Source organism: Scyliorhinus canicula, chromosome 13 (genome assembly GCF_902713615.1).
Source record: "Scyliorhinus canicula chromosome 13, sScyCan1.1, whole genome shotgun sequence".
NCBI lineage: Eukaryota > Metazoa > Chordata > Chondrichthyes > Carcharhiniformes > Scyliorhinidae > Scyliorhinus > Scyliorhinus canicula.
The window spans coordinates 114,459,560-114,471,769 of NC_052158.1; the positions used below are offsets into that span (position 1 = coordinate 114,459,560).

The 12,210-nt window shown below is 49.1% G+C and overlaps 1 protein-coding gene across 3 annotated transcripts in view; it reads right to left on the reverse strand.

Moving 5' to 3' along the window:
* LOC119976236 (probable cation-transporting ATPase 13A4) overlaps positions 1-12,210 on the reverse strand; it is a 171,330-nt gene that overhangs the window by 88,144 nt on the left and 70,976 nt on the right. For all 3 annotated transcript variants that reach the window (XM_038816583.1, XM_038816582.1, XM_038816581.1), the window contains exon 12: positions 8,679-8,867. In XM_038816583.1, the coding sequence (XP_038672511.1) occupies positions 8,679-8,867 (189 nt within the window). The remainder of the gene's footprint in view (positions 1-8,678; positions 8,868-12,210) is intronic.

Sequence of the window (12,210 nt, forward strand, 5' to 3'; positions counted from 1 at the left end):
CTCATTGTAAGTGAGGTTGAGGAGAGTGGCGGTGTGGAGAAATTTGGAAAGGTTAGCATTGTGGTCCTGCTGGTCGTGGCCGCAGATGGTGACGTTGTCCAGGTACGGGAAAGTGACACGCAGTTCGTACCGGTCAACCATTCGGCCCATCTCCCGTTGGAAGACCGAGACCCCATTGGTGATGCTGAAGGGAACCCTAAGGAAATGGTAAAGGCGGCCGTCTGCTTCGTACGCAGCATATGGGCGGTCCGCCTTACGGATGGGGAGCTGGTGGTAGACAGATTTCAGGTCCACTGTCGAGAAGACCCGGTACTGTGCAATCTGATTGACCACGTCAGATATACGTGGGAGCGGGTATGCTTCGAGCTGCGTGTACCGGTTGATGGTCTGACTGTAGTCAATGACCATCCTGTTTTCCTCCCCGGTTTTCACCACTACCATTTGGGCTCTCCAGGGGCTGTTGCTGGCTTCGATAATACCTTCCCGCTGCAGTCGCTGGACCTCAGACCTGATGAAGGTCCTGTCCTGGGCGCTGTACCGTCTGCTCCTGGTGGTGACGGGTTTGCAATCCAGGGTTAGGTTTGCAAAAAGGGAAGGCGGGTCGACCTTAAGGGTCGCGAGAACGCAAACAGTAAGGGGTGGTAAGGGCCCGCCAAATTTCAGGGTTAGGCTCCGGAGGTTGCACTGGAAGTCCAGGCCAAGTAGCAAGGCAGCGCAGAGGTTGGGGAGGACGTAGAGGCGGAAGCCGCTGAACTCCACGCCCTGGACGGTGAGGGTGGCGATGCAGTACCCCGGATCGCCACGGAGTGGGATGCGGAGGACAGGGAGATTCGGTTAGCGGGGTATACCGTGAGGGAGCAGCGCTTAGTGTATCAGAGTGGATGAAGCTCTCAGTACTCCCGGAGTCCAGAAGGCAGGATATCTCGTGCCCGTCGACCTTCACCTTTGTCGAAGCGGTCGCGAGGTTGTGCGGTCGAGACTGGTCAATTGTGACCTAGGCGAGACTTGGCTGGTCGTCGGCGGTTGCAGGCGATAAGCGGATTGATGAGGTTCCCAACGGGCAAAGGTCCTGAGGCGGGTAAGATGGCGGTGCCCACGGGCCGCACGTGTCCTGGGGCAGGCAAGATGGCGGCGCCCTTGGGCTGCACGTGTCCTGGGGCAGGCAAAATTGCAGCGCCCATTGGTTCTGAGGCAAGATGGCGGCGCCCACGGGCCACACGTGTTGTGAGTAGAGCAAGATGGTGGCATCCACGGGCCGCACGTGGTCCGAGAAGGGGAAGATGGCGGCGCCCTCTGGCCGCACGTGGGGGGGTGCCGGGACAATAGCGGGCCTGGCACACTGCAGCGAAATGTCCCTTCTTGCCACAGGCCTTGGAGAGCGCACTACGCACTGGGCAGAGCTGCCGGGGGGGTTTTGACTGTCCACAGAAGTAGCATTTGGGACCCCCGGGGTTGGTTGGCTGCCGGGCGGTGCAGGTGTGGGGTTGGCTGGGGGTGGTCACTGATGGGATCCATGATGTGGTGGCCGTCGGCGGGGTCCACGATGCACAGGGGGGTGGGCCGCACGGTCGGGCATAGGCCTGTACGTTGCGTGAGGCGACCGTAAGTGAGAGCGCTAGTTTTCTGTTCACCGCGAGGTCAAGCGTGGCCCCTAAGAGGCGCTGGAGGATGTAGTCAGACCCTATGCCCATAACGAACGCGTCTCTCATCAGCAGGTTCGAATGTTCAGTGGCCGAAACGGCCTGGCAGTCACAGTCTCTCAGTAGGGCGAGCAGGGCACGCCAGAAATCTTCCACAGACTCACCGGGAAGTTGGTGCAGCGTGGATAGGAGGTGCCTGGCGTAGATTTTGTTGGTCCGCTGAGCGTAATTCTCCTTCAGTAGCGCCATGGCTGCTGCGTAGGTTGGCGCATCCTGGACGAGGGAAAAAACGTTGGAGCTCAGCCGCATGTACAGAATCTGGAGCTTCTGTGCTGCTGGGATTGGGTCTGGCGCAGACCCGATGTGTGCTTCAAAACAGGTTAGCAAATGTATGAAGTCTTTTTTGGCGTTGTCTGCTTTTCAGTACCACCACTGATTTCTAACAGTTAGTAATTCCTGTGATGTGGAACAATTGTGCATTTTTAACAATTCCGTATTTTTTAACAATTCCACATTTCCCCCAACCGATAACTGCGTACTGTTTCTGGCATTCAGATGTGATTAGTAAAGATACTGAAAGAATAACTTGGGTTAATATCAATGAGGATGCAGCTGCAGGCGATCCGGCTTGATGTGGAGGTCCATCTCTCAAAAATCTCTGTGTAATCAATTGATGCACTATCAATTACAACAAGACGAGAGTAGAATGTAATCGAGGCTTTATTACTCAGAGATGTGTGGCCTCCTACACCAGCTGATGAAATAGGGAGCACACATATTTATACTCCACCTATTGGGCTGAGCCAGCAGGCAGGGATCTACCCCCGTATCTGTAGTACAGGGGCCTTACCGTAAAACCTATATATACAATATAATACATCAGTGGTGACAACCACATTGCCCAGTTGACTGGGATGTGGAATGGCCCATGTGCTTTTACACTCGGCACATGGGCCAATCAGCCAGGCAACCTTCATTTCTCATTCATTCTACATCCAGGGTGGAGTAAAAGGCCCAGAAGATGTTGGTAAGATGAAGAGTTGGGAGTTTTGCTGTGAGTTTTTTGTATTTGGTTTAGAGATTGCTTCCAACAATTTTTGATTTTATTGGGTCATTCTCGGATTGGTAAACATTTGCAGAAGCTTTCTGCAGAAATGCCTCTTCAGCGCAGAAACTTGTGCAAGCATTTGGACAAACATAGAGATTGTGTGCTCTGCTGAAAGACCTTCTCAGAAGAGGAGGATGGGGCCAGAAGGGAGAGAAGGCCCGCAGGCACCATCGCAGAGTCGGCCATCTGGACACAAGAGGTGCAGCCGGAAGGGGTGGAGGGCAAGATTTAAAGGGAGAAGGTCATGAGAAGGTGACATCGACCAGTAGTTAGAGTGTACTGGCAGTCATGCCAATAGGACGTGTCAGAAGTTTAATGCGGTAGAAGAAGGCTCTGCCTCTTCAGGGACACTGTCACCTCTATCTGCGACATGATCAACCCCAAAATAGCCTCAAACTATGTAGGTGGCCACCCTATGCCAGTGGGTCTGAAGGTGACAGTGACCCTGAATTTCTATGCCTTAGGCTCGTTCCAGTGGTCAGTGGGAGATCTCTGTGGAGTTTTGCAACTCTCTGCCCACAGCTGCATCAAGCTGGTTACAGAAGCTCTGTTACAATGCACCAATAACTTAATTCAAGTCAGGACAGACGAGGCTAGCCGGCAGAGTGAGTCAGAAGATTTGGTGCAATTTCAGGACTTCCCCAAATTCAGGGTGCCATTGACAACACAAATGTTCCAATCTAGGACCCAGTGGGGGAGCCGGGTGCATTTGTGAATAGAAAAGGCTTCCACTCTCTAAACGTCCAGACTGTATATGGCCACAAGAATGAGGTACTGCTCTTGTTTGTACCGGATATCCAGGAAGAAGCAAGATCCCAAATTGAGGACATTTGCGGGAGACAAGGAGACCTTGGTTCAGCGGAACTTCAGTTCTGACTCCAAAGCAAGGAGGCAAAGTGATGGCAAGGGAGATGCCGTCTTTCTGATTGCAGCTGGTGAGGTACTCCTGTCACCATCCACTCATGTCTCTACCTCTGAAATAAACTTTCGAGCCCCTTCTTTGTGTGACACACAACTCCCAGGCCTCTTCCCCAACAATTGCCTGAAGTACACTAAGGAAATTGCAGATGATCTCAGATTTTATTATTGAAGTGTAGTACAATAAATTCACAATTGCACATGTGTCAATGAAAAACAATTTCAGCATGAGCCACCTTATGTGATTGCAGTGACTTAAATTTTCTCTTTTGAGTGCTTGCTGTTTCCCTCGCCGTTAGCTGGATTGGAGGCAGGCGGCAAAATTTTCCGTTTGGGAGACTAAAAGCATTGATTCCGGGACTGAATTATGTGTGGTTCATGTCCCCATTGGGAACGCTATTTCTGGAACAATTCAGGACAAGCCCATGGGCCAGCACTCTGCTAGCGTGAATTCCGAGCAATATCCGTCCCAGTGGGCGTTCTAACCGCTGGGGCCGGAGTTAGTGCCAAAGAGCCTGGCAGCTGGAGCTGTTTTTGAACAGTCCATTTACCACACACTCACTGGAGCTACCAAGATGGATCAGAGATGACCTAACTCCATGATCGGGACTTCGAGGTGGACCCACAGCTCCACGTCAGTGAGAAGTGGAGGGACACCTTGTTCCCCAGGTGGGCTGCAGACTCAAACCTGTCCTCCTGAACACTGGCTGGGAGGTGGTGATGGAGGCAGGCAGCACTACCAAATCACCAAGCTGGTGATCTGGAGGGGTGGGGTGACTGGTGAGGCCTCTGCCCTAAGAGGGGCAGAGAACCAGGAAGGGTGCCATAGGCTACAGTGCAGGTGTACTTTTGGGGATGGCAAGATGGCACAGTGCTTAGCATTTCTGCCTCACAGCGCCAGGGACCCGGGTTCAATTCCAGCCTTGGGTGACAGCCTGCGAGGAGTTTGCACTTTCTCCCCTTGACTGCGTGTGTTTCCTCTGGCTGCTCTGGTTTCCTCTCGCAGTCAAAAGATGCGCCCGTTTGGTGGATTGGCCATGATCAATTGCCCCTTAGTATCCAAGGATGTGTAGGTTAAGTGGGGTTATGGGGATAGGGCACTGGAGTGGGCCTAGGTCGGATGTTCTTTCAGAGGGTCAGTGCAGATTCGATGGGCCAAATGGCCTCCCTCTGTGCTGTAGGAATTCTATGGTTCTATGGTTTTAAAAGACAGACTGCAGCAATGGTGGTCTGAACCAGGCCACCCGATCCCGAGGTGAACACCCAAGTCTACGGACTTGGCACCAAGTCACTACCCGTTACCGCCTCTGGCTACCCCCAGAAAGCCTGACAGTTTTCAATGGTTTCTTTGTGCTTTTTTAGACCGCCTCTCCTCCTCCGCAGCCTTGATGCCCAGTCCACATTTGTAAATACTTGTAGTAATGCACGCCCGTGAGACTTCTGTCTGAGAGGAGCGCAGCATCGTGGAAGGGCAGAGCATACTGTGTAAAATCCGTGAATCACATTTAAATGTATGCAAATGCCGGTTGTACATGCTGCCACCGGTCTGGGGCAGAAACCATGTTATTTCCACCAGCGAGGGACCGGAGCACAGTGCGCGAACCTCGATTTTGGCCGAACGCCTGATCACAGTTCACATTTGTGGCATCGTGAAGCACAGAATTCCACCCAGGTTTCAGACTCTAATGCCTTGCTGGCCTTGATGACTTTGGCGGGCATCCTCTGGTCGCAGCGGCCTGTGTAGGCCCTGTCTGGGTGAGAGAATCCAGTTCCATGGCTGGGCATTCCTCAGTTGTCGGGGTCTCCTCAGATGTGACAGTCACTGAAAGAGAGGCAGAGGAGTTGATGCCATCATTAGGAGCACCCTAAGAGGAACCCCAATTGCATGAAGCTGCAGGTCATCCATTACCATGAGGTTTGTTTGAGCTTTTCTGTTCACCAGAGAAGCATGGCATACCAGCAGAGTCATCTGGTTCCTGCTGAGGTTACTGCCAGTGTGTGGGATTGCAGGTCTGAATATAACCCCAAAACCCCTGATTGAGTTCCTGGAGCTGCCTCTCCATAAGAGTCGCCACTCTCTCTGAGTAACCTGTATCTTCAAAGTTCTGAGCTCATACTATGTTCCACATGTATTCCTCAAATACAGCGGCCATGGCACAGACCCTCAGGGATCTCTTCCAATCTTCACCTGCATCCTGCTGGACATCCAGCATTTGCCATCTGATAGACGACTCCAGAGGCTCATCATCTGCCTCGGACTCAGCACTGTCCTGGTCTCTGCCTCTTCCAGCTCCTCAAGTGAATGTGATATACCTTCACTAGTGTACACTACCATCTGCTCCAATACGCATATGCTCACTGATATGCCTGCACTGGTGCATGGTGCTGAGGGAGGGCTATGTGCACCTGGCTCACAATGATTTTCCGAGGAGAAGGGCTGCCCTTGAGGGCCCTTCTGGATTCGTAGGGATGTTCCATCTAAGGGAGGAAAAAAGAATGTCAGTCTCGAATAGCATTATGTTCTTCAGAGTGCATGCAATCAGGTGACTTCTCAGAATGGATATCTGACTGAACAACGACTTCTGAATGGACAAGCAACAAGGTTTGGAGGATTTCACATAGAAACATAGAATCCATACCATGCAGAAGGAGGTCATTCACCCCATCGAGTCTGCACGTCCCTCTGAAATAGCCCTACCTAGGCCCACTCCCCTGTCCTATCCCCATAACCCTATCTAACCTGCACATCTTTGGATACTAAGGGGCAATGTAGCATGTCTAATCCACCTAAGTTGCACATCTTTGGACTGTGGGAGGAAACTGGAGCATCCGGGGGAAACCCACACAGACACGGGGAGAAAATGCATACTCCATACAGACAGTCATCCAAGGCCGGAATTGAACCCGGTTCCCTGGTGCTGTGAAGCATTAGTGCTAACCACTGTGCCACTGTGGGCCCATGTCAGACTTCTACATGTCTACATGTCTGTAACTCTCTATGTCAGATGTCAACCGCTGTTTTACATCTCTCATACCCTCCCCCAATCTCTTCTGTGTTCACTGGATTCTTACCCTCCTCCCAGACTCCTGCCTCTCTACGACCAGTGCACAAGGCTCCATGTTCACAGGCCATCTCCTGTACTTGCTCTTCCGCCTGACTTAATAACGGAAGATTTGGGACACCAAATATTGTCTGTCCTAGCTCCTGCGCATTGTGACTCCTATTCTCCTTTAAGTACAAAAGTGCTTTCATTAGTTCCGCCTCTACATGATAGAACATACCAACCCCCCCCCACCTCCCCACCCCCCACCCTCCCCCCCCACCCCCCAACCCCCCCACCCTCTCCCCCCCCCCCCCCCCCCCCCATCCCCCAAAGCCGCAGGTTCAGGTGCCCATCACATTGCTGCATCTCACCCTTACATACATGCCAGCCATGGTCCTTCAGGGACAGAAAAACGTGTGCCAAATGATGCTCTGCATTTCACACCCATGAGCATCAACTACCACCCACAAACACATCACTCCACAGTTACACCTGGATTCAGTACTCACCCTGGCAAAGCACAAAGGTTCATTGAACCTCTCCTTGCACTGAATGCAGTCCTTTGCACATCATCATGTCCAGTGACCTGACCTTCCACTTCTGTGCAGACCTTGTTTGCTGAGGGAGATGGCCTCCTCTTCCATCTCGGGACAGCAAGATGTCCTGTCGAGCACTGACTGCCTCCAGCAGAAGCTGCAGACACTCATCAGAAAAGTGGGGGGCTGATTGGCGCCGGGCATTTCAATCGCTCTGGGCTCTGGTATGGGCTTTGGGCTCAGAGGACACATTGCAGGCAAACAGACAGCACAATGATTGAGAAAAGTAGTTAAACCCATGGAAAGCTAAAACACCTTCCTGAGGCTATTGCACATTGACTGTCAGTCTTCAGGGGGCTCCATTTTAACCACTCCCCTGCCCCCACACCCTGATTTGTCCCGCTGCCTGCCCCCACCGGCAATGCTGAGCCTCTCCCAGCTCGTGTTTCACGCTTGCCGCCAGCTAATTGGCAAGTCGGCGCAGAATTACTGTCTCAAGCCAATCACAGGCACGAGCTTGTTTCACATCTGCTTCCAATTGCACTACTTCATCAAACCTAAAATTCAGGCTATGAGACTACTCTCTACTGAGACTACTGGTCCTTTATTTCAGAGAAATCAAAAATCCTACAGTGCAGAAGGAGGCCATTCGGTCCATCGGGTCTGCACTGACCTTCTGAAAGAGCACCTTACCCAAGCCCACTCCCCCACCTTATCCTCACAACCCCACCCAAATTACACATCCTTTGACACAAAGGGGCAATTTAGCATCGCCAATCCATCTGCCTTATTTTAATACCCATTCTTCATCCCTGAAACTGGATACTAAGGACCAGAGTTTTCTCTGAATTACTGACAATTTGAGGATGGTTTGGAGGGCAGCAAGTGGAACAAAATGGGGTAAAATTAAACCACTTTAAAAACACAGTCTAACATTGTTGCAGAGTACTCTCCTCAAAGACCAGGGAACCTGCTCCACCAAATTTAAAGAGAGTTACGTGGGTGCGACATTGCCCATTTTTTCCAACTACAATTTCAAATCAGTCCTACTTGCACGAGTAGGGATTTCCCTGAGACAGGTGCTACTGGATGAGACTATCGACAGCATGAATCAACACCACCGGGAGAATGAGATTTTGGGAGTAAAATGGTATCTAGTATTATTCTTCTGTCCTCTGTCCACATTTGTTGAACTATATAAACAAAAACAGATATGAAGAGATTCAACTACAGTTTTACCAAAACTTAGAGTTACATCTCGTCCAGCCGTTCCTCATTCCATTCATAGTTATAAATCTAACTGAGTGACAGTGATACAATGTGAAATACAAGCTTAAGCCAGCAAGAACATTTGTGTTAATGGAAGGATTACTTTATGATTACTGTGCAATAAATGGAGAATAAATAGAATCAAGTTTAAATGAAGGCACACCTTGTCAAAGCAGATGAGATTCAACTGTCCACAAATATTGATCCTCTGTGGGCTAATGCAAAAGATTCCCTTCTTTTTCAGTCTTTCTTGAGCGTATATTATGCCTATAGTCACAGCAGCAGGTAAGGCAGGGGATACAGCAATAGTTATCACATCTAGTGCTTTCCTCACGACTTTCCCTGCTGGTACCTGTCACCCGAGTAGAATATTGTCAGTCATCTTATAGCAGATCAGGCTAATCACAAGTATTTCTGCAACAGACCAGATGCTATGCAAAACACATTTATTAATCAGTAAGTATTAATCAATAAACACAGTATGTGAACTCCAACGACTGATTTAATTCATTTTGAGCTTGAATTTATTCTCTCGCCGCTGAATGAATCATGCCAGCTTTTTGTTAATCTTGCTTCAGCCAATGTAATTTCAGTGACCTCTTGCACTGGACGTCACTCTCAGTTAGAGACCCAAACAGGGTGATACCCGAGAGCATCTGGAGCATGGGTAAATAGTGCAAGCAACCTTCAGTTTCCTTAACCAACCATGCTAATAAACCGCACAGAATCGAAATATTGGTTAGGATTTGATGTCAAATCAAGTATGAAAAGCAAAGTAAAAATAGAGAAAGAAAAATTAGATTAACAGAGAGAGAGATAAAGTTAGAAAGAAAGAGGTTTTAAAAATTAAAGGTCTCCAACAACAATTAAAAGCTGAAGAAATTGAAATTCCACATCGTAAAAGTTAATTTTCAATGTGAGAAATTGCCTTGCTGTAATTCCATTCCTCCATTACAACTAGGACCGCAATTCAGAAATACATTTTCTTTAAACTCCCATGGCATTTGGGTGTCATTGGCAAGGCCAGCTTTTGTTGCCCGTCCCTAATTGCCCTTAAATTGAGTAACTTGCTTGGCCATTTCTTATGTTCCAAAGAGCTAACCACATTGTTGTAGGTCTCTAGTCATGTTCAGACAAGACCAGATAAGGTTTTGGTAAGATTTCCTTTCATAAAGGATGTTAGTGAACCAGATGGGGTTCTTTTTTAGAACAATCAATGATGCTTCCATGCTTACCATTTCTTTTTTTTTTAATTTAGAGTACCCAATTATTTTTTTCTCCAATTAAGTGGCAATGTAGCATGGCCAATCCACCTTATTTGCACATCTTTGGGTGGTGGGGGTGAAACCCACGCAGACACGGGAAGAATGTGCAAACTCCACACGGACAGTGACCCAGGGCTGGGATTCGAACCCGGGTCCTTGGTGCCGTAGGCTGCCGTGCTAACCACTGTGCCACCGTTCTGCCCCTTATGCTTACCATTACTGAGACTAGATTTATGTTCCAGATTTAATTAATTGTATTTAAATTTCACCAGCTTCATGGTGGGTTTTGCATCTTTTCCCCAGAGCATCAGCCTGGGCCTCTAGGTTACTAGAGGTGTGACATTACTGCACCATCATTTCTCCGATTTGCTGTGTAGTGCTGTGATAACCCTTACGAGGACCATGGGGAATCGCTGATTGATCTCCCTGTGGGCATCCCAGAATACGAGTTCCCATGGTGAGTGGTGGAGGCCCGCCAGCTGGGGCTCGTTGGCAGGACCTTTAAATGTAGCTCCCAAACCCAGACTGGCAGTTGGTGTTAGTCCTGGGACATTTGTTTTGTATGCTGCAGTAGTAACTTTATTTTCAGTTTAAGATAAACCAGTTTGGTTTTTCACTCCGCACCTCCAGGAATTATTACACTGTCAACGAGGGTCAATCACAAGATTCTGAGCATCCTTTTTGAAACTCCCCAACGACAACTCCGGTAAGAAACAAAGCACAGTGGCACAGTGGTTACCACTGCTGTCTCACAGCACCAGGGACCTGGGTTCGATTCCGACTTCCCGTGTCTGCTTGGGTTTCCTCCAGGTGCTCTGGTTTCCTCCCATAGCCCAAGGATGTGCAAGTTAGATGGATTGGATATGCTGAATAGGCCCTCGATGGGGTTACAGGGATAGGTTGGGAGATTGGGCCTAGGTTAAGGTGATCTTTCAGTGGGTTGGTGCAGACTTGGTGGGGCGAATGGCCTCCTTCTGCACTGTAGTGATTCTATGAAAAATAAAAACTTGAAATGCCCTTGTTTGGGAAGCTCGCGCCTTATGATGCGGATGTAGAGGACTGGCCCCAGTATACCGAACACGTACTATGTCTTCCGCGCCGACGGTATAGAATGGGATACAGAAATAAAACAATCCCTTTGACAGCGTGCTGGGCCTTAATGTTCAGCATTATTCAGAGTTTAATTTATTCTGCAGCCCCTGACACTAAAACATTCGATGAGCTTCTGGATTTAGTAAAGGACCATTATGAATCAAGTCCTTCTGTTATCCTCCAACGTTACCAATTCAACACGGCTGGGAGAACCCTGGGGAACCCTTGGCAGAATTCATGGCTAGGTTAAGGAAGCTGGCTGAATACTGCGAGTGTGTCCCATCCCTGGCCAAGATGCTACATGTCTGGCTCGTGTGAAGGGATCAATAATGTTGCGATACAGCAGAATTGTTGGCAAATCACACCCAAGATGTCAAAAGGGCGATAGAATTAGCACTATCATTAGAGAATGGTGAGAAAAGGGCCCAAGAAGTCCAAGGACTGATGTCCTGGCTGAATGTTGAATTGGTGGTGAGTGAGGATCATGGGAGCCTTCACTGCGAATGCTGGGTTTTCTATATGCAGGTCGTCCCCCTACCACCCCAGCATGCCTTCCCCCTCAGACAGTGGTCTTACGAGGCCGATAAATCCCGCAAGAGGCCTCTCGAGTGATTAGCCAGTCTCGTCATGTCCCGCGTCAGGGGCGGTGAGCCCGATAGATTGCACCCGAATACTATTTGTGGAATTTATACTTGCTATTGTTCATAGATTTACCAAAGACAAATGTCTAGATTCCATCATGTCTTTGAATTTGAACCCTCGCAATGAGAGCTGGCAGAAACCAATTTATCCTGAGTAAGTGTGACAAACGCACCCATGATCCCATTGTGTAGCCATAGCTTCGGACTTCTAGATCATTCTGGGCAGACAATAGAACTTGATCATGTGACCCAAATTGTCTTCGAGCAATAACTCCCTGCCTTCTTAAAAACCCTTGGGGATGTTGAGAAAGTCTCCCAGCCTGACCCCTATCCCAAGCCCATAAGGAAACTTGATCTCCTGATAAGAAGAGACTAAAGTGACCAACTTCACAACTTGCTGAACATCCTTCTCTTCAAGGGACTCCTTAAAATCTCTGATATATGACTACAGTTGTTGAAACCATGTTAACTACTCATTTGGAGTGAAAATGCCACCTTTGCCAGATACATGCACTATTCTTTCGGGGGGGGGGGTTGTGCATTCCCACATGTGCATTATAATGTTTGGACGTTTTATATGAATGTGTGAATAAATAATCCGCTTTAGTTAATCCCACAAAAACTTTCTGTTGTCATTAAAATTGAGCACACATTTGGGGAGCCAATAAACACGTACATTTTCCTCTCCAAAACCACA